At 38.5% G+C, this 22780-nt stretch overlaps 2 protein-coding genes across 4 annotated transcripts in view; both read left to right on the top strand.

Moving 5' to 3' along the window:
- The window catches only part of LOC126707389 (scopoletin glucosyltransferase-like), a 98587-nt gene extending 76234 nt beyond the window's left edge, over positions 1-22353 (top strand). For all 3 annotated transcript variants that reach the window (XM_050407004.1, XM_050407005.1, XM_050407002.1), the window contains one exon: positions 21768-22353. In XM_050407004.1, the coding sequence (XP_050262961.1) occupies positions 21768-22153 (386 nt within the window). In that variant the 3' untranslated portion in view covers positions 22154-22353. The remainder of the gene's footprint in view (positions 1-21767) is intronic.
- LOC126707392 (scopoletin glucosyltransferase-like) overlaps positions 20483-22780 on the top strand; it is a 16726-nt gene continuing 14428 nt past the window's right edge. The window contains exon 1 of the mRNA XM_050407009.1: positions 20483-21333. Within this exon, the coding sequence (XP_050262966.1) occupies positions 20744-21333 (590 nt within the window). The 5' untranslated portion in view covers positions 20483-20743. The remainder of the gene's footprint in view (positions 21334-22780) is intronic.

Consider the following 22780-nt stretch of genomic DNA (forward strand, 5'->3'; position numbering starts at 1 on the left):
AAAGAAATTAATATTTTTTGGTTGGACACGCATGCAAAAGTGTCCAAAGCATGTTCCTGTTCAATATGTGTCTGACATGGATAGTGGACACATGACCCATTCTGAAGTGTTCGAGAGTCAAATCATTTTCTAAATCAAGTGTGGGACTTGCTATATAAAGGCACTCATGTATACTTTATTCTTGTGAAATACAATAATACTCATTCAATATTTCTAACATGGTATTAGAGCGACTGCTCTAACCTTTTTTTGTGTCTTACAGTCTCGTCTTTGTTGGTATTCTCTGCTGCCTCAACTTCTTCAGTCAGTAAGCCTTCTGCATCCTCTTCTAACTGCTCCGCCCCAGTTAGAGGTCCTTAAGGTTGAATCCCCACCGCCAGAAGCACTCTCTCTGCCATCAAAGACCACTGCCTTCTCAGGCCTATCCATTGTGATCTTCGATTATGACACTAAACATATCATCCTGTAGATCTTAAACCGATCTACTCAACGTAGTCGGAATCATCCCCATCTGACCATTGATACGACGCCACACGCTGGTCAAAGTTTCAGCGTAATTCTTCCATGCACCTTATACGCCATAAGTGTTGTTTCAATCTTGTCACTACCACTACCATCGGAATTGTCTTTCTTCGATCTACATCATTGGAAAATAATCTACCTTATTGGATACTCCATGCGCCGTCACGCACTGCCTGAAGTTTCTGCTTCTTATGTCTACGTGCCATACGCAGTACACGCTCCAAGCTTCTACCTGCTGACCTCATTTATGACATCATACCTGCCACGTCAGCCCTAGTTGACGCCATCAAAGCTTACGTCATCCGCTGACGACATCCTCCGTTAACAGTTGACCGTTGCTAGTTGACCATTGACTTTGACCTTAACCAGGTTTGACTTTTTTGCAATCTAGGTGCTCCTTACCCAGTTTTTCGCATAAATTTCATTTTTACAACCCATTTTTGCATATTTTGCTTCTAAATGAAGAAAAAGGACATGTCTTCTTCTTATTGCAATAATTGTCGCCGACAATCCAATGATTTTGCAATTTTAGCACACATGAAGGCCATCGTATTGAGATTTGCTATCATTGTAACAAATCAACTATTTCTATTTCTACTGCTACTATTGTTAACACTGAGAGTATCCAACTAACGACTCCCATTTGCATGAAGTCCAAGTCTTCTGGATCCACTATCACCATTTCCACAGTTGACCTGCCAAATATCATCACTAATACCATTTGTATGGTTGGTAATGCATCTATTTCTTCTTCTCTCTCAATTTTATCTAGTATGTCTCCTTCCTCTTAACTTATGGATTCTTCTTATTGCAATCACATGACACCTCATGCATCCTTATTTTCTCAACTTGAACCTGCACTGTACCTCTTAATATTTGTACAGTAAATGGTTCCACAATGTTTGGTCATAATATAGGTTCTATCTCGATCTCCAATCTTTCAGTTCCTAGGGTCTTTAATGATCCTAAACTCTCTTAAAATTTATTTTTGTGGGACAATTAGCTGAGTTAGGTTATCACATTACCTTTGATTACTCTTTGTTTACTATGCAGGATCCAAGGATAGGATAGAAGCTTGGGACCGGTCCTAAAGTTGGGCATATGTTTCCTATGGACAACCTTTGTCTTCCATTTGTTGCTCCTATTTCTGTTGTTGCTGCAGCTACTGTATTTTCTTTTATTCCTTCCCTTGCACTTTGGCATGCCTGACTTGTTCACACATCTTCCTCTCGAGTACAACACTTGGCTTCTAGAAGTTTGTTAGGTTTATTTTCCAAAGAAAATTCTGATTGAGTTTCATGTCAGTTAGGGAAATAACTAGCTTTGCCTTTCGTTACTAGTGAATCAATGTTTATTGATATCTTTGACTAAATTCATTCTGATGTCTTAGGGCTTTCCTCTGTTTCTAGTATTGGTGGATCTCAATATTTTGTTGTATTTGTTGATGATTATTCTCGCTATAGCTTGATTTTTCATAAGAAACACCGCTCTCAATTGTTACAAGTATATTATAATTTTCCAAAAATGGTTTAAACTCAATTTTCCAAACACATCAAAATATTTCGATCCAATAATGTTCTTGAATACACTCAGTATACTTTCTAAGCTATTTTGCATTCCTAAGGCACTATTCATCTACTAACTTGTACAATTACCTCTTATCAAAATGGTAGAGTCGAAAGAAAATTTCGTCATATTCTTGACACTATTCGTACTCTCCTTATCTCTGCTAAAGTTCCTACTCCTTTTTTAGGCGAAACCGTTCTTCATGCTGTTCATGCTATTAATTCCCAATCTTGCCGTCCAAAATCAAACTCCATACGAGCGCCTTTTGAGTCACCTCCATACTATCACCACTTTTGTTCTTTTGGTTTTGCCTGTTTCGTTCTTCTTCAGTTGCATAAGCATAACAAACTTGTGCCTTGATCTAGGCTTTGTTGTTTTCTTGGCTATGGAAAAACTCAAAAGGGGTGTCGGTGTTATGATCCTGTCTCTCATCATCTTCGTATCTCCCACAATGTTGTCTTTAGGGAACATCGCTCCTTTGTCAAGCTCTCTCACTTCCATGCCTCCCTATATACCTCTTCTGTCTTAGATCTTTTTCCAGACGAACCACATATTCCTTCTATAGTTGCTCATGATCCTTCTATAGGCTTCTCTGTCTAACCACTCGATATTCTTAATGCCTCTTCTGGATCAATCTTTAATGAATAGGTGGAAGATGAACAAGTCGAAGACAAGCTACCCAACTTTGAGCTTAGGTCCCCTACTCTTGCTCCGCTTGAAGATCTTGCACAAGACATTCCACCTCGTCACTCAACTTTGGTAAAATCCATTCTTGCACATTTACTTGACTATCATTGTTACACTGTCCTTACTACACTGCACGAGCCTCATACCTATCATGAGGCCTCCATTGACCCACTATGGCAAATCGTAATGAAAGAGGAATTTGATGCATTATCCAAAAACCATACTTGGGATTTGGCGACTCTCCTCTCTGGGAAGTCTGTGGTTGGTTGTAAATGGATCTACAAGATCAAGACTCGCTATGATGGGTCCATTGAGCGTTATAAAACTCGTCTTATTGCAAAAGATTTTACACAAGAGTATGAGACTGATTATGAAGAGACCTTTGCTCCGGTTACTTGAATCTCATCTGTCCGTACCCTTCTAGTTGTTGCCGCTACCAGTAAATGAGATCTTTTTCAGATAGATGTCAGAAATACCTTCCTTATTGGGAATTTAAGTGAAGAATTTTATACGTAACCTCCTCTTAGTTTCTTTATTGAACTAAACAAGGCTTGTCACATTCAACGTGCACTTTATAGCCTTAAACAAGCTCTACCATCTCTTGCTTGGTTACATTGCCAATCCTTATGATTCTACTTTATTTCTTCATTGCACCAACAAATGCACTATTTAGCTTCTTTTGTGTGTGGATGATATGATCATAACTGGTGATGGCGTCAGTGGCATTCAAGAACTCAAGGATTTTCTTAGTCAACAATTTGAGATGAAAGATCTTAGACATCTCAACTACTTCTTAGGTCTTGAAATCACTCATTCCATTGATGGATTTCATATTACTCAAGCCAAGTATGCTTCTGAACATTTGTCTTAAGCTGGACTTAATACTCCAGTTGATACTCCAGTTGAACTTAATACTCATTTGACTCCCTCAGGGGGGAAACCATTGCCTAGTCCCTCTCTTTATAGACGATTGGTTGGCAACCTAGTTTATCTCACTGTCACTCGTCTAGACATTTCTTATGCTATTTACTAGGTGAGCCAACTTCTATCTACTCCACGATCGACTCACTATGCTACTGTCCTGTGCATTCTTCAGTGCCTGAAGGACACTCTCTTTCATGGCTTTTTTTACATTGCTTAGTCTTCTCTTGTTCTCCGTGCATTCTTTGATGCTGATTGGGCACAAGATCCCACTGATCGAAGGTCAACCACTGTTATTGCTTTTTTTTTTTTTTTCGTTCTTCTCTAATTTCTTGGTGAAGTAAGAAACAAATCGTTATGGCCCACTCCAGCACTAAAGCAGAATATCATGCCTTTGTTGATACCACATCTGAGCTCCTTTAACTTCTTAAGGATTTAGGTATGTCTACATCCTTTGCTACTCATCTTTATTGTTATAACTAGAGTGTAATTCATATTGCTTACGATGATATTTTCCATGAATGGATTAAACACATCGAGATTAATTGTCATTTTATCTGTTATCATCTTGTCCATGGTGCATGGTGCACTAGAGCTGATCTCAGTCTCCTTTAAAGATCAACTTGCAGATATCTTCACCAAGTCACATCCTAAGGGACGCCTTCGTGCTTTGGTTGACAACCTCAAGTTGGTCTCACACCTGCCTTGAGTTTGAGGGGCCTGTTAATGTGTGATAGGCTGTCAGCCTTAGACCTACCTTGTTTACTTGTATTGCATACATACTTGTACTACATATATACTTGTACTACACACTCTGTCTCCTATATAAAGACACTCATGTATATTTTATTAATGTGAAATATAATAAATACTCATTCAGTATTTCTAATAATGTCTATATACTTACCTACTAGAAGTTATAATATTATAAGTTGCATTGCATGGGATTACACAAATTTTAGCTAAATTTTACTTAAAAAGTAAATTTTTTCCATTTATAGCATAGTCCATTTTTTTTTTACTTTTACTAGTGTCATATTCTTAGTTTTTTTCACTACTATTTTTAAATATTAGTTATTTACTAGAAGAAATCACCCGACCACCAATCAAACCTACAAATCTAATACTCAAATTGTTGTGACCCAACCACCAATGATGCCCAAACATGTATAACAATGAGCAACAACTCCATAACACAAAATGAAACACCAAAGTCCACAGCTTTCCTAATACTCACCAAAAAAATTGCAATAATTGTCCTTTAGTCAAGTCCCACCCCCCAATGCCTCCACTAATGGCAATAAACCAAGTTGTCTGCTTCCTCATTTTCCACTCAATATGGCTTTTAGATTTGAAAGTGAGAAGATGTGGAAGGAAAAGAAGCAAGGTGAGAAGACAAAGGTGGGAAAAAAATGAGAGAAATAGAAAGAGGGAATGAATGAAGAAGAAGAAAAGAAAAAGAAAGGTGAAATGGTGTTGGGAGATTTTTAGTCAAAAAAAAAATTAAATACAAAAAAAAAAAAATCTATTGTTTCCTATAATGTCGTGGAGAGAGAGATTCTCAAATCTATGTTTTATTTTTGGAGTGTTTTTTTGTTTTTTTTAAGGGTAGACACAAAGATGGATTATAGCTAAAGTTAAAATTAGTGGGCAAAATGATATGTTTTTTAAAGGAAAGTGTTGAACTCATATTATATTTTACAAATTACTGATGTGGTGGGTGGTTATTGATAAGTAAAAATATGATGTTAGTAGTGGACCCATATGAAAACCAACAAGAATTTGTCGAATCAACAATTGTAAAAATGTTGCAAAATAGTTTGTGCCTGTAATATTACTCTTTTTCTAAACCGTGAGTGTGCAGAATGCTAGAATGCAACCACCAAAACCGCAAGTCGATATTGTTTAATTAATATTTTTATTAGGAAGCATAGACATATAAACAGGTATGGGTATGACACAGTGATATACCAATTTATTTTTAAAAAATTATGATGTGACATAGCATGACATGTTAGTGATACATATATTAATTAATTATTAAACATATTTTTATTTATATGTTTTATATATTCTTAAGAATTTATTTTTCATATATTGTTAAACATATATTAATTTAAGAACAATAATGGATAATAAAGTGACTCTATGATTATTAAGTGATGTTTATAATACAATTTATTAAAAAAAAAAGTCTAACCCATCAAATACTAACATGAGCATCATTTGTTTCTCAAAAAAAAAAATGACCACCAATTATTTATAATCAAATCTTATAAATTTTAACATAAAAAAAATTAAATAAATAATTAAAATTAAAAGTTATTAAAATAATTCCTAAAAAAATTAATATTTTTTTATTGGACATGCATGTAGAAGTGCCCAAAGCGTGTTCTGGTTCAATATGTGTTTGACATGGATAGTGGACACATGACCCATTCTGAAGTGTTCAAGAGTTAAATCATTTTCTAAATCAAGTGTGGGACTTAAGGGACTTGCTAACAAGTGGAAAAAATATTGAGGTTGATGCACAAGAGTTGGGACTTTAGCTATAAATTTGTTGAAATGATGAGGTAGATGCTAATGCTTACTAGCCTTATGAAGTGATATATATCATCTATTATAGTAAGGTAATTTAATTTAATTTAATACAAATAAGAGTATGTGAGAGACCGCGCCTCCAGCCCCTTTTTTATGGTGTTGGGCCAAACCCATGTGAATGGGTGGAGTCATGTTATTGCCTCTCAAAATGAAGGTTCGACTGATTATATTTTCCCCTTTAGATTAAGTGTTTTACAATGGAGTTGACACTTAATTATTGAAATAAATAAGAAAACCAAAATTGAAAAATTCCTCATTTTATTAATTTGAAATTGAATTTACATTGATCATAAGAAAATTACATGGCTTTGGTCCTAGATACAATTTAAGATAAAGTACATGACTCTGTTTCCTAGTTACAATCTAGAAATTGAAAATTACAAGGATAAACATTGATCTATCAACCCTTGATCTAAGCTCGAAGGCTATGTTACAAGGTGGGAAGGTGATAGGCATCCACCTTGCCCGGTGAAACCAATCTTCTAGACTATGGTGGCCAACATTTATACTACATCATCTAATATGTTATCAATCAATTTGCATGTTGAATTTAATGTATGTTCATGTGATAAACCCTAATTCAATTTATTAAGCATTTCATTTGGATTGAAAAATAAATTCTAGTGAATGTGTGTGGATGGTTGATGAATCCTGTGATATCAGTGGGCTGAAAGTCTCAAGCGTTGATGATTTTATGACCGAGTCCTGAGAAAACAAACAGAAAATCATAGGAGATCGTTGGAAGCCGGCCAAGAACCCTCCGATGGTAAAGTTAGTCTTTTTGTAATTCCCAGTATATTGGAAGTATCAGAATCCCTTACTCTCTTGTTGGTGAGCATTTATATAGCATGCGGGGAGCAGTTACTTGTTTAGTAACCGTTCCTATTGTCGAGGAGTCCAAAAGGCTCGGAGGTAACTTCCATAACTGCCATGGAAATTACATTATTTGGATCTGCATTCCACAACAGTTGGACTTGACTAGTAATGGTTCGATTTCCCTCACACCTGGTGGAAATATGCTTGTCTAAAGCTAAAGGACAGACAAGGTTGAACTAGGCGAGGATGTTCCTTCTTCCTCTCTTTTCTTTGGACGACTTAAATGGACAAGATAAGACTTGTGGATTTTCATTACACCATCAGTTGTGCCCTCATCCATTTGGGTCATCTAAGGGGAAGGGGTAATTTTGGCGTCACTTCCTTGAATGCGTGTGCGTCGATGTGCCATGTGTGACCTTTTTATTGGCGATGAGTCCTGTCGATTCACTTTTTCGAGGTGAACGCCACGTGTCACCTCCTGATTGGTTGTGTTGTTTTATATGCCCAGGTCAGTTGCCTATAAATAGGGGAATTCCTCCACTACCCTCCACATTTCTGAGATTTTCCTTCTTTGACATTCCTCGTCTAGAGCCTCATCTAGGAATTTCCTCGCGTCCATAGCCTTCGTTCGTCTTAGAGCCAGGTATTCCTTCTTCTCTCGTCTTTTAGGTTTTTCTTTGATCCTTTTCAAAAATTTCATCTAGTGATAGTCTAGAGAAAGCCATAAACGAGTATCAAGATGAAAGTAGTTATAGTACAAGTTCTAGTGGCTCTAGTAATAGTGGTGGGGGGAACTCCACGGACGAGGAATATATTTCTAGCGTCCCTAGGTTTCCCTTGGAGGCTATACAAGAAGAGCTTAGAAAGGCCTCGGGGTTCCAAGCAGGCACCTCGTCCAACATTCCTCCGTCCAACCCTTTGGACGAGGAGGAGGTCACCGTGTATAGTTGTGCAATAGAGATCCCTTCTAAAACAGACGAGCAAAGGCTTAATAATCTAAGGTCATGGTACCAGATCCCAGACGAGCTAAACCCTAGGTTGCCCGTCCATGGAGAATGGTGCTGTGATCCTCATTCTGGGATAGGTGTCTATGAAGCTTATCTTTTGGGGGGTTTGAGGTTTCCTTTGAATGCTTTTACAAGGGAGTTATTAGTTAGGCTAGGTTTAGGAATATGTCAATTCAATCCAAATGCATGGAGATTGATCATCTTTATGCAGGTTTTATGGAGGGAGGTATTCGGGGGGAGGGGGGTGGGGGGGACCGCCCTCTTACGATAGACGAGTTCCTTTACTGTTATAAACCCTTAGAAATTCATCAGTCCCTTGGCTTATACCAGTTCACTGCCAGGGGCAAAGATTGTAGAATGATTAGGTCCCTACCCTCGTCTGACAGAAAAATGGAAGACGGAGTTTTTCTTCGTCTCTGACTTCTGGGCTGGGAATCCTTTCGACGTTGGTCAGGACACATTTGGCCGTTATACTGGGGACCTAGGGAACCTTCGTCCTGAGGGTAAGTCCCTCCCCCTTCTTCTTCTTCTTTTTTTTTTTTTTGGTTGTTGTTGTTGTTGTCTAACTTGTTCCTTTACAGCTGTTGGATGACTTTCTCTTAGCAAGTTTCATCGTGTCCGTATCCACAGAGCTCGTCTACACGCAGATAAGAATTTTCATTCTTTAGTAATGCTTAAACGACTTGCTAAGTGGGGGTTAGGCCCTAATCCTTCTGAAGAGGCACTTGCACACGAGATTACAGTAAGGAGAAGTAAGTTTTATACTTAAAAACATCCCTTACACACTTTTCCTTTTTGTTTTAGTTCTACGAACTTCTCCTCTTTTTCTTTCCTTTCCCTTTTTTTTTTTTTTTTTTTTTAGGAATGGCAACAATGAAAGGAAACAAAGGAAAAAAGGTTGTAGGTGATGGGGATCGTCCTGAGGCCCAAACTTAGATTCGTTAGTCTACTGGGGACAAGAGGAAGTCCCTACCAAAAAATTTGGATCTAGGAAGTCTCCCCAGCCGTTGTGACAAAAGGGCTAAGCATGGGTCGTCTAAAGTAACTAAGCCTATCCTTCCTCAGCCCCATCCTTCCATCCAAACAATTGATGTGGACGTGTCCATGCCGATTGAGACTATCCCGTCCAAGACCCCTCCTAGGACGACTGCATCTATCTTGTCTTAGCCTCCTCCGAAGGTTCCCTCAAACATTATTGAAAATGAGGACTTAGCTTTGGAACGCTTCAAGGAAACTATGAAGGACGAAGACATAAATGTCTGTTATGACATGTCCCTGAAGGATTTTGAACATTCAGGTGTTCATGATCTTTTTAAGGTAAGTTTACTCTCGTCTCGTCTTTATTACTTCGTAATTTTTGGCCTTCTAACCAAACATTTTCGTCTTTTGTAGGCCATGTCTAAGTTCATCGCAGTGTCTAGGCAGGCCACTGAGTTGGACAAGACGAGGATCTTATTGGAGACAACAATCCAAAATGTGAGGGACGAGAGTAAAAAATGGGCTGAGATAGCTGCCAAGGCTAAGGAGAAGGCAACGGAGCATCAAAACTTGATCGAGGAGCTGAGAGCTGATATAGTGGAGAAAGATACTCGTCTTGATCATACTCAAAAGAAGAACGACGAGTTGAGTACTCTTCTCTCCAAGGCGAAAGAAGATGCAGTTGCGGAGTTCAAGGCATCCAAAGAATTTACGGACTTATTGGATCGTAACTACGCAGTAGGTTTTAAGGATTTCAAGTTGGACGCTGTTGAAAACTTCCCTGAAGTGGACTTTAGCTCCATCAAGCTTAATTTGAATGCTGCTACCAGTTATCTTCTTCAAACCAGCTCCGAGGACGTTAATTTGGAGGACGATGCTTCTACCTAGCCGTTCAAGGAAGATCCCAAGGTGGATGCCCCCCTACTTAAGGACGAGTTTTTACAAAACTTTGTATTTTTCCTTTCTTGTTTTTGTTTGGTCCTTAGTTTTGGGACCTTTTGATGCAACTCAAATACATTAGGCTCGTCCGTGGTTTTAGGACGAGTTATTAAACTTGTACTTTCATAAGGGTGTTTGGACATTGGTCGTCCGCCTTTGAAATAATTGAATGAATGCTATTATTTTTCTTTTATATATGCATGGACGAGACTTTTCATTTCTATATACAAGACTTCATGTTTGACTCGTCCATATTTCATATATATACTTCTACCATTTTATTAGAATTTCACCAAATGTAATTTGTTTGTGAAATGGTAGTTATCAGCATTACCCGTCCTTGGACTAGGCTGATTTTCATGTTTAATGAGGATAAGACCCTGCATTCCGCTCGTCCATGGACTGGATTGTTTTAGCAGGTGCTTTAACAAGTTCAAAACACTCGTCTATGCATTTCCTTGTCCATGGTCTGGATATGTATTATACTTTACTTCATCCATTGTATGGACGAGTATCCCTTGGCTCACTGGTTTGCTTAAGGTATAGGCTTTACCTCTTCCTTTTCTCTAGACAAGGGTGCCTAGATTTTGCTTTACCCTTAGGAAAGCTTAGACGTTACATCTCCGCGTCCAGAGATTTTATTTGTCTCAAAAAACTTTTTAGCCCTCTTGTGGGTTAGCTTGAACGAGAATAGCATGAAGATTTGAAATTCACACAACATTTTGTACATAACACAAATATCATTTATAGATAAGGCACATACATACTAATGCCTCTTTTATTTAGTTAGTACAAACTCCATAACTTCGTCCATAATAACGACACAAATAACCACAACATAAATAATAAAGTAGTAGTATCAAACACAAACAGCATCACACATAAGTAGAACATAAGTAGACAAACAAGCTCTAAGCTTGTCCATAGTAATACTCGTCCAGGCTCACTTTTACTGATAGTACCTCCTTAGGTGCTCCATGTTCCAAGGATGTTCCAATTTTCTCCCATCCAGGGCCTCCAAGTAGTAAGATCCTTGCCTTTAACAGTTGAAAACTTTATAGGGTCCTTCCCAATTAGGGCTCAATTTCCAATGAGCTGGGTTTTTGGTTGCCAAAGAGACTTTTCTCAGGACGAGATCTTCTACGTTGAAACGTCTTGGCTTCACCATTGCATCATATTGCCTAGTCATGAGGTTCTTGTACTTCACTGCCCTATGCTCTGCATCTACCCTTACCTTGTCTATTGGATCAAGGTTCAAACAGAGTTGCTCCTCATTATCCTTATCCTAATATGACATCACCCTATGGTTAGCCATATGCACTTCTACAAGTATGATTGCTTCGCTTCCATAGGCTAGCTTAAAAGGTGTTTCACCTATAGGGGTCCTCACCGTCGTCCTGTACGCCCGTAGGACACCAGGTAGCTCATCTGGTCATACTCCCTTTGCCCTCTCAAGTCGAGTCTTGATGATTTTCAATAAGGATCGGTTTGCAACTTCGGCCTGACCGTTGGCTTGAGGGTGGGCGGGGGAGAAATAATGATTCTGGATTCCAAAGTGTTCATAGAAGTCCCTGAAAAGGGAATTGTCGAATTGTCACCTGTTGTCGAATATCAGTACCTTGGGCACCCCAAACCTGCACACTATGTTCTTCCAGACGAAGTTCTTTACCTTCTGCTGTGTGATACTTGCTAAGGGTTCTGCTTCCACCCACTTGAGCAAAGGGCCACGGGGCCATCATTGGGGTGAGATACTCTGATGGTTGTCTGGGGACATTACTAAATCGTTGGCATTTGTCACATACCTTGACATAAGTTTTTGCATTCGCTTGGACAGTTGGCCAATAGTACCCTGCACGGACGACCTTGTGGATGAGTGATCTGGCTCTTGAATGATTTCCACAGGCTCCTTCATGAACTTTCCTCAACACATAGTTCGCCTCGTCCGGAGCCAGACACCTGAGATAAGGTTAAGAAAAACCTCTCTTGTACAGAACTTTGTCCATAAGGACATACCTGGCTGCTTTAATCCTGAGTTTTCTGGCCTCATCCTTCCCTTCCGGAAGCCTTCCGTCCTTCAGGTATGACACTATTAGGGTTAACCAATTTTCTTCATTCCCTATTTGCTGCACTTCCAGGAGATCTATACTTAGGACGTACTGAATTTCATCAAATTCCTCCATGGCTCCAATCGCTGAGGCTTCCTTCGCTAAAGTATGCATTCTCCTCCCTTGGGATTTGAACAAAGTTAGCTTCCTTGAATTTCTTCACAAGCTATAACACCTTTTCCAAGTATTTTGTCATTCGTCCTTCCTTTGCCTCATATGTCCCATTTATTTGGCCTATGACCAATAGAGAATCTCCTAGGACGAGTATTGACTTTGCTTCCATAGACTTAGCCAGTTCCAACCCTTTGAGCAGGGTCTCATACTTAACTTCATTGTTGGTTGCTCGGTATTGCAGACGGACCATATGCTTCAACTTATCTCCTTCAGGGGATTGCAAAACCGCTCCTATTCCTCTTGCATGTTGCGTGGACAAGCCATCCACATGGACGACCCATTTTTTACTATCCATTGCTTCTACATCATCGCAGCTTGGTGTGAACTCTGCAATAAAGTTTGCCAAGGCCTAAGCCTTTATAGCATGTCTCGGTTGGTATCGGATGTCAAACTCACTGAGTTCGACAGCCCACTGGATCAATCTTCCTGTGGCTTCCAACTTGTTCATGGCTTTCTTGAGCGGGTGGTCTGTCATAACATTGATTACATGGGCTTGGAAGTAGTGTCTCAGCTTCCTAGAAGTCGTAATAAGTGCGAAGGCCAACTTTTCTATTAGCGGATATCATCCTTCCGCTCCCCTCAATGCCCTGCTAGTATAGTATACTAGCTTTTGTACTTTCGCTTCCTCTCTTATCAATGCTGAGCTCACAACATGTGGGGTCACCGCCAAGTATAAAAACAACTTTTCTCCCATTACGGACGGACTCAGCAACGGGGGCGTAACGTGGTACGTCTTCAAGTCTTGAAAGGCTCTTTGGCACTCGTCTGTCCACTCAAATGCTTTCTTTAGAACCTTGAAAAATGGTAAACACTTGTTAGTAGCTTTAGAAACAAACCTGTTGAGGGCAGCAACTCGCCCGGTAAGAGACTGGACTTCTTTGATACTCTACGGAGGTTTCATATCTAGAATTGCTTTAATCTTTTCCGGGTTTGCTTTGATCCCTCAATATGAAACCATGAATCCAAGAAATTTTCCCGACGCTACTCCGAAAGCGCACTTGCTAGGATTCAACTTCATACTGTACCGCCTGAGTGTATTAAAGGTCTCTTGTAGGTTGTCTAGATGTTTTCCTTTGTCCAAGCTTTTTACTAACATGTCATCCACATAGACTTCTACGTTTCACCCAATCTGAGGACGGAACATGTGGTTGACCAATCGTTGGTATGTTGCTCCAGCATTTTTCAAGCCAAAGGGCATTACTTCATAACAGAATAAGCCTTGACTAGTAACAAAGGATGTCTTCTCCTGGTCGGCCTCGTCCATCCGTATTTGGTTGTATCCTGAGAAAGCATCCATAAAACTAAGTAATTTGTGGCCTGCGGTAGAGTCCACCAATTGATCAATGTGCGGCAATGGATAGCTATCTTTGGGGCAAGCCTTGTTTAGATCAATAAAATCTACACACATCCTCCACTTGCCGTTCGCCTTTTTGACCATTACTACGTTGGCCAACCAATCTGGATAGTACACTTCTCGTATAAATTTCGCCGCCATCAACTTCTGAACTTCGTCTTTAATAGCATTATCTCTCTCAAGGGCAAACACCTTTTTCTTTTGTCACACTGGCTTGGAGGAAGGACATACGTTCAGACAGTGGGTGATGACATTAGGATCTATACCCGGTATATCCTCATGACTCCAAACAAATACATCTGCATTTTTCTTCAAAAACTGGACGAGGTCCTTCTTAATCTTCTTTTCTAGATTTACCCCAATCCTGGTACACCTCTCAGGGTTATTTTCATCTAAGGAAATATCTTCTATCACTTCGATGGGTTCTATCACAATTTTCTTTTATTCAATATTCATGGTCTGAACTTGCTCATCCGTGGCCAACATGGCTAGGTAACATTCTCTCGTTGCTAGTTGGTCTCCTTATACTTGTCCTACTCCATAATCTGTTGGAAACTTGACCGACAGGTGGTAAGTGGATGTAACAGCCTTCCAACTGTTTAAAGTTGGCATTCCAATTATGGCGTTATAGGAGGATGAACAGTCTACCACAAGAAAATTCACATCCTTAGTGATTTGCTGTGGATATGCCCCCACTACCACTGGCAATGTAATAGTACCCACGGGCTGCACCTTCATTCCACCGAAACCTACCAGGGGGGAATTCACTAGACGAAGCTGGTCTCGTCCTAGCCTCATCTGCTAAAAAGATGGGAAATACAAAATGCCTGCTGAGCTTCCATTATCCACCAGCACCCTTCTGGTCATGTAGTCAACAATAAGCAAGGTAATGACAATAGCATCGTCATAAGGATGGTGAATTCTTTCAGTTTCATCTTCCGTGAATGTGATTGCTTGTTTGTCCGTGGTTCTTACTCTGGGTGATCGTCTAGAGAGTTGGACGCTCTACACCACCTTCAGGTATGCCTTCTTGGACTTGGACAACTGGCCTGTAGAACTTCCCCTTATGATAACTCTGATTTCTCCAAGCGGTGGTCGTGACGACTCTTCTACTTTACTCTTGAATTTCTCGTCCTTGTAGTCTCATCCAAGGAAACTCCTCAATTTTCCCTGCCTTATAAAATTCTCAATCTGTTGCTTTAGATCAAAACATTCGTCCATATCATGCCCATAATCTCTATGAAAGCGACAATATTTATTCCTATTGCACTTATTAGGATCTCCCTTCATTTTCTCTGGCCACTTCAAGGAAGGATCATCCTTGATTTGCATAAGGACTTGCTCGAGCGGCACGTTCAGTGGTGTATACTGTTGACTTTGTGCTGAGGGGCCCGCCTTCTTGTCTCAATCCTTCTTGTCTTCTGTTCGTCCCTTTTTATGACGAGGACCTTGTTCTGAATGGCGTGTTGGGTTGGCTTCCATTTTCTCAACTCTCTTCCTCTTCTTGGCTATGATAGCATCTTCTGCATTCATAAAGTTTTGGGTTGAATGGACGAGTTTAGCCATGATCTGAGGCTCCTGCTCATATAACTTGTGGACGAATAAGTCAAAATGAACCCCATTATGGAAAGCCACCAAAAGGAGCTTGTCATCCATCTCGTCCACTGCCAAGGCTTCCCTGTTGAAGCGCATGATGAAGGACTACAAACTTTCGTTCTCTCCTTGTTCTATGGTTAGCAAACTGGACGAGGAACGCTTCTGCCTCTGCCCTCTGATAAAATTGTTGACAAATAACTTGCTTAACTTTTCGAAGGACGTTACCGTGTTCGAAGGTATTTTGCTAAACCATACTCGTGCGGGTCCTTTGAGGGTAGTAGGGAAAACTCTGCACATTATTTCATCTGGAACCCCTTGAAGGTGCATGGTAATTTTGAATGTGGCAATGTGGTTAAACGAATCCCGCGTCCCATCATACGAATCTAAAGAAGACATCTTGAACTTGGGTGGCAAAGGGTGAGCATTGATGGAAGCCATAAAGGGGGAATCAGTTCTGTGAACCAAATCTTCTATAGGGTTCGTCCTCTTCATACTTTCCTTCATCTCATCCATAGTTCATCTCATTTAGTCCATTTCCCTTTCCAAATAAGGCACCCTCCGTGAAGCGGTACCCCTTGATTGGCTTTCAAATTCAACATTCCTTCCATCTTGACTCTGGGCCTGTCCTTCAGTGTTCCCATCATGACGTTGCTTCCTTAAATTAAGTTCTCTGACCAGCTCCTAGTTTTGGCGGGTTAACTCCGCCATAGCGGCAGCCATGGATTGCACGTGTTGGACAGAAGATGGTTGCATGGTAGGCACTGATTGACAGTCTCCCCTGTTCTCTTGAGGGCCTGGGCTAGTAGCCCTGGACCTTGTCCGGACCATTTCAGCCCTTTGTTGGAGAAAGAAATCGCAGAATTCAATGATGAAGTTCAAACGCAAAAAATTTCTTTCTTTCCCATAGACGGTGCCAACTAATGAATCTTGTGATATCAGTGGGCTAAAAGTCTCGGGCGTTGATGATTTTATGACTGAGTCCTAAGAAAACAAACAGAAAATCAGAGGAGATCGATGGAAGCCGGCCAAGAACCCTCCAATGGTAAAGTTAGTCTTTCCGTAATTCCCAATATATTGGAAGTATCAGAATCCCTTACTCTCTTGTTGGCGAGCGTTTATATAGCATGCGGGGAGTGGTTACTTGTTTGGTAACTGTTCCTATTGTTGAGCAGTCCAAAAGGCTCGGAGGTAACTTCCATAACTGCCATGGAAGTTACATTATTTGGATCTGCATTCCACAACGGTTGGACTTGACTAGTAATGGTTTGATTTCCCTCACACCTGGTGGAAATATGCTCGTCTAAGGCTAAAGGACGGACGAGGTTGAACTGGGTGAGGATGTTCCTTCTTCCTCTCTTTTCTTTGGACGACTTATATGGACGAGACAAGACTTGTGGATTTTCATTACACCATCAATAGTGATATCCTAGATTCAAGGATTTGAAAGACTTACAAAACAAACATGTTTTTCATATTTTTGATGTGGATTTAATATTAAAATTAGTGTTATTCATGAATATGTGATAAATAACGAAGAACTTGTGAAAAACACATAAGAACATTCAAATATTTTCAAGAGAATTTAAATAAGGGAAATGCTAACGAGTGCCCTTAAGGCATTGGTTAAGAATCTAATTAAAGAAAGTTTTTATGGGAAAAAAAAAAAACAATTAATATTTTGACAGTTTTTTTCATTTCCCATAAAGTGATGTCAAAACTTTTCTAAAATGGATTGTTAACGAGTGCCCTTAGCATGACCCTTTAAATAATTACTATCATGATTTAATCTTAAATTCCCATCATGGAAACATAAAAAACCAATTAGGGAAAGGGATTATACTTTCATGCAAGATCCACATGATAGAGGAGGAGACTTTTGGTGGAGGTCCTAAGGGTGGAGGAAAAGAAGAGATAAGAGAGGGAGAGTGAGTCTCACTCAATACCTTGAGCCTCAAGAAGACCAAGATATGACAAGACTACTCAACTTCACTAGAACTGAATAAAAGAGAAGAGAGAGTTTTTTTTTTTTTTTTTTTTTTTTTTGTGGAATGGAGGAAAGGGGGGGTTTATATAATAGTAGTAGAGAAAATATGAATAGAGTGTCATTTAATGAGGGTTGACAAAGAATCATGAACCTAGATCTTATTTTAGCCCTTGGGGAAATCTGGTGCATTAAATGTAAAGATTGGTGGGAGTAAAGAGCGAGCAAAATTCGATTTTCCCGTAGCTACTGTAACAGCCTATAGAGCCAATTTCAAAAAAAATCACATCTTACTCAATTCTAATCGGAATTGTTTCGTTCTTGTACTCAAATTGAAGTCTCAGATATCTAGTTTTTGGGAAAATTAACCTCATTCACAGATTCAAAATATTCTGAGAGATATCAATGAAATGATGAGCAGAGGTCATTTGTTAGAAAATAATTTCAGCATAATTAACATTAATAGGTCCCAAATTAGTTTCCAATTAACATTAATAGGTTCCAATCACTCTAATTTCAGACTTAATTAGTTCCAAATTTACCCTAATTAAAAGATAATTACACAAATTACTCATTGAATAATTAATGTTTGACTGTCTAATTAATTAGTTGCAACCTTACCATAAAATGTAGTCCTACCCAATCAAATTATGACACATCATTAATCTCAAATTGATTATAATTATAACCAATTGGAATTAATTGTTCATAATCACATATAGTCGGACTCAATTTTTGATAGTGCATCTCGGCCATTAAAACTTGATTTGAGGATAACTTTCAATCTGATGATCCGATTAGGGCTTATGATCAGTTGATTTGATCGTTACAACATCAAGATCATTTTAGTAAAATGAGATTAAGGGTCTAATGAGCACAATTAAGATGCCTATTTTCAAGGTAAAATTACCATTTTACCCTCCATGTGAGGTTAAATGCGGATTGCAAAATTGGGTGTCAATAGAGTATTCAGATCTCCTTAAATATTTGATTATTTATTCAAGCATGTGTAGTCCCCTATCCTCCTTACACTAGGTTATGAGAGAGGTTTTTTTTTTTTTTAATTTTTTTATTATTTTATTTTATTTTTTTTAAGACTATAAAAAAGTTATAGGTATGAGTATGACAATATGAGTGACACCTTAGTTGCCTCCGATGCGTGGTTAAAGCAACATGCACGTAGATCACTAGTCATCACAAGATCAAAGCTGTTGACATAGATTTCTAACATTGGTTTGTTAATTATGATCTTCTTCGTTCACTAACAAGAAGCTCCTCTGGTGGCTCGCCTATTGAAAATTATATATGCAGCAGTGGTCTATGTTTTTTTATAAAATAATATTAAAGATATTATAAATTTTATTACATAACTTTTACAAATATTAATCACAAAATAATAATTTTAACCAGGTACGGAGCCATTCTTTGGCTTTGGGGGCAGTGACACCCCCCCCTAAAATTTGGGAAAAAAATTATTAGTATATAAGTCCAAGAAAACCCAAGAAAATAATCCCCATAACAAAATAAACAATAAAAAAGTTACAAAATTTAGGGTAATCTACCAATTTTACCAAAATAAAAAAAAAAGCCCAGACCTTAAAAATTTTTGAAACAAAACTATTCTGTGAATTTAAATTATTTATCCTTCCATCAAATTCCCCCCCCCCCCCCCCCCCCCAACAAAAAAAAAAAAAAAAACCCTTAAATGGGAGAGACGCTGAACTGCAACACAACTTGGCAGCAGATTAAGCACACTTCTAACACAACACATATGACAAAGCTACACTTTAGCCTCTAAATCTGGTATTTCTATCTCTCTCTCATTTGAGTAGGAGATCTCTATCTTTTCACTTTCTCAATTCCCTTATACTATCTGAAATAGAGAAGAGAGGGGCAGAGAGCTTAATGCCTCTTATGTTTCAATAATGACTAGTGTTGTGCAATGAGTTAGTACATTGAAAGATATTTTCTCTAGGATAAAAATAAAAAAACTAGTGGATCAAATGGGTCCAAAATTAGAGTTTGGATAAAAAATTTCACCTACGTTCCTACAACTATTTAAGTATAGCAATAAATACATGAGGCGGGGCCCAATTATGTTAGTGGATGATTTTTATTATTATTATTATTATATGTTTATATAAATTGAATTTGTTTTAGCCACAAATGATACAAAATAGATAAATGGCATAGTAAATAGTTGTGTTTATGCATTTGTTGACAATTTGTTAATACTAATTGAAATTTCACAACTTTCTCAATTTTTTTTCTCGAAATTTTATAATAATTTTCTTTTTATACTACAGCCCCCTAACTCGGGATCCTAGTTCCATCCTTGATTTTAACGTTTTTATTTATTATGTTATTGACCAGCATTAATTTTAAGAAATTTGGCAGTAATATTTGTAATATATTAAACTTTTTTTTTCAGTCCATTTGACATATTTGGGAACAACTACGTACCTTCTTAATCAGTCCATGTGAATCATTTGATTTTTTTTTTTTTTTTTTTTTGATAAATGAATCATGTGATGTTTATTCATTAAGGGTTTGTTTGAATAGAACTTATTTTGCTGAAACTGAAAACTGAAAATATTGTAGCAAAATAATTTTTAAATGTATGAATAGTACCGTGAGACTTATTTTTAATGAAAAAGTTGATAAAAAGTAGAGTTTGTGGGACCCGTAAATAGTGCACAAGCACACTGTTCACAAAAGACCAAGTCAACAGTTTCACCTGAAAAAAAAAAAAAAAAAAAAAAAAAAACCGCGTTAAAACGCAGACGCTGCACGTTTAAGTGCTATCCAAACCAACACTTAGAGTGTGCACTTCCCAGCCACACGTTTGCGTTTTTGTGAAATTTTTTTTTTTTTTCAAAAAGCCGGAACTTTTGACTTTTCTCCCTTGAACAGTGTGTCTGTGCACTGTTTATGGACCCACAAATATCATTTTTCACCAACTTTTTCATTAAAAACTGGTCTCACGATATTATTCACACATTTAAAAATTATTTTGTTACAGTATTTTTCAATTTTCAATTTCAATTTTCAGTTTTCAGTTCTACCCAAACACACCGTTAGTAAGAATAAAAAAGGTTTATGCGGATATAAATTATATATACTATTATACTGGACATTATTGGAGTGCAAAAGAACGTGCAGTGACCGAGAAATGGAAATCATTGCATTTCGTTAACCAAAAAAAAATCATTGCATTTCTTTATTACCATCGACAGAAGAATATTATTCTTTTTCAAATTTCTCATTCCGGCGCTGAAAAATAACAGCCTAGCCTAATAACTTCAGACCGCTGGATTGGGCAACAACTTGTGGACACTGAAATGAGAGCGTTGCATTTTACACCGTAAAGAAGAATATTCCAAAGTATTCCTGTCTTCCTGTTTCCCTATGTTCATGTCTAACAAATTTCTCATACCGACACTGCAAAATATAGACTAGCCTAATAACCTCTCTATTTCCGCTCGTTCCAGGTGTTATGGGTAGCAACAGTGGTCAGCTTCACATATTCTTCTTCCCTTTGATGGGCCATGGCCACCTGATACCAGCGATGGACATGGCCAAGCTATTTGCAGCGCGAGGTGTGAAGGCAACGATTATCACTACTCCTCGCAACGTGCCATTATTCTCCGAAACGCATGGCATCAACATTGATATCCAAATCATCAAGTTCCCGGCTGTAGAGGCTGGCCTGCCTGAAGGATGTGAGAATATTGACTCAGTGACTTCCCTAGATATGTCTCACAAATTTATCAAAGCCACTAAAATGCTCCAACAACCACTCGAGCAACTACTAGAAGAATACCAACCTAGTTGCCTTGTTGCCGACTTATTCTTTCCATGGGCAACTGATGTTGCAGCTAAATTTGGTATTCCTAGGCTTGTTTTCGGGGGAACCAGTTTTTTTTCCCAATCTTCACAACATAGTTTGCAACTATATGAACCCCACAAGAAAGTTTTCTCTGATTCTGAACCTTTTGTCATCCCTAGCTTTCCAGGAGAGATAAAGTTGACAAGGATGCAACTTCCTGACTTCACTCTGCAAGAAGTTGAAACAGACTTTTCCAAGTTGTTGGAAGAAGCTATGGAGTCAGAGTTTACGAGCTATGGGGTGGTTGTTAACAGCTTCTATGAGCTTGAGCCGGCTTATGCAGATCATTACAGGAAAGTTTTGGGAATAAGGGCATGGCATATAGGTCCAGTTTCACTATGCAACAAGGATGCTGAAGATAAAGCCCAAAGGGGAAAGGAAGCTTCCATTGATGAACATGAATGTTTAAAGTGGCTTAGTACAAAGAAACTCAATTCGGTTATTTATATTTGTTTGGGGAGTATGCCAAATTTTAGTGATTCTCAGCTTTTCGAACTTGCAATGGGTCTTGAGGCTTCAGAACAACAATTCATTTGGGTTGTGAGGAAAGGCAAAAATGAGAAAGAAGAGGAAGATTGGCTACCTAAAGGATTTGAGGAAAGAATGGAAGGTAATGGATTAATTATAAGAGGTTGGGCACCCCAAGTTTTGATTCTTGATCATGAAGCAGTTGGAGGATTTGTTACTCATTGTGGGTGGAACTCGACCTTGGAAGGAGTGGCTTCAGGGGTGCCTATGGTCACATGGCCTATGGCTTCTGAGCAGTTTTACAATGAGAAGTTGATAACTCAAGTACTGAAAATTGGAATTAGTGTTGGTGCTCAACAATGGACTAGAGTGGTGGATGGTATCAAGAGGGAAGCAATAGAAAGGGCAATGAGGCAAATTTTGGTGGGTGAAGAAGCAGCCAGAGCCAAGGCCCTTGGAGAGATGGCAAGGAGGGCCGTTGAAGAAGGAGGATCATCATACTCTGATTTGAATGCATTAATTGAAGCATTAAGGTTGCATTGCCCTTAATCTCTGGCGCTAAAAATTTCCAGTATGGCTCTTTAATCATTATATATATAAAAAAAGGATTTGTTATCCTTGCTGTATAGTGTGTAATATTTTTACTTGCTTAGTTGTTTTTCAATAACTGTAGGACATTGTCCTAAGAATTTGTGATCGATAGTCCAATCAAAATTATAATTCTATGAGTTGTAGATAAGTGTTTAGTTGTTTACTATTTCTTAAATTTCAACTTTTATAGCATTTTGCAAAGAATTAAGCCAGATATTTAGCTAAATTTAACCAAAAAAGTCACTCTTTCCTTTTTTGCCTAGTCCATTTCTTTCTTTTACAAGCAGCACTGGACTTTCTATGCTTTTTTTTACTACTTTATTTAAACATTATTTATCTACTCTATGATATTAAAAAAAAAAAAAATCGAAAATTTAGGATTTCATTTGCAAGATCGACCACTCAATAGCCAAGATCTTACACAACTTTCCTAAAACTCACCAAAAATCTTCCATGATTCACTTTGGTCAAGTCCCACCCCTCAATGCCTCCACCAATAAACCAAGTTGTCTGCTTCCTCATAATCCGCATGGCTTAGTTATTTACCATAAGAAATCACCCAACCACTACCAACCACCAATCAAA

This window comes from Quercus robur, chromosome 11 (assembly GCF_932294415.1).
Source record: "Quercus robur chromosome 11, dhQueRobu3.1, whole genome shotgun sequence".
Taxonomy (NCBI): Eukaryota; Viridiplantae; Streptophyta; class Magnoliopsida; order Fagales; family Fagaceae; genus Quercus; species Quercus robur.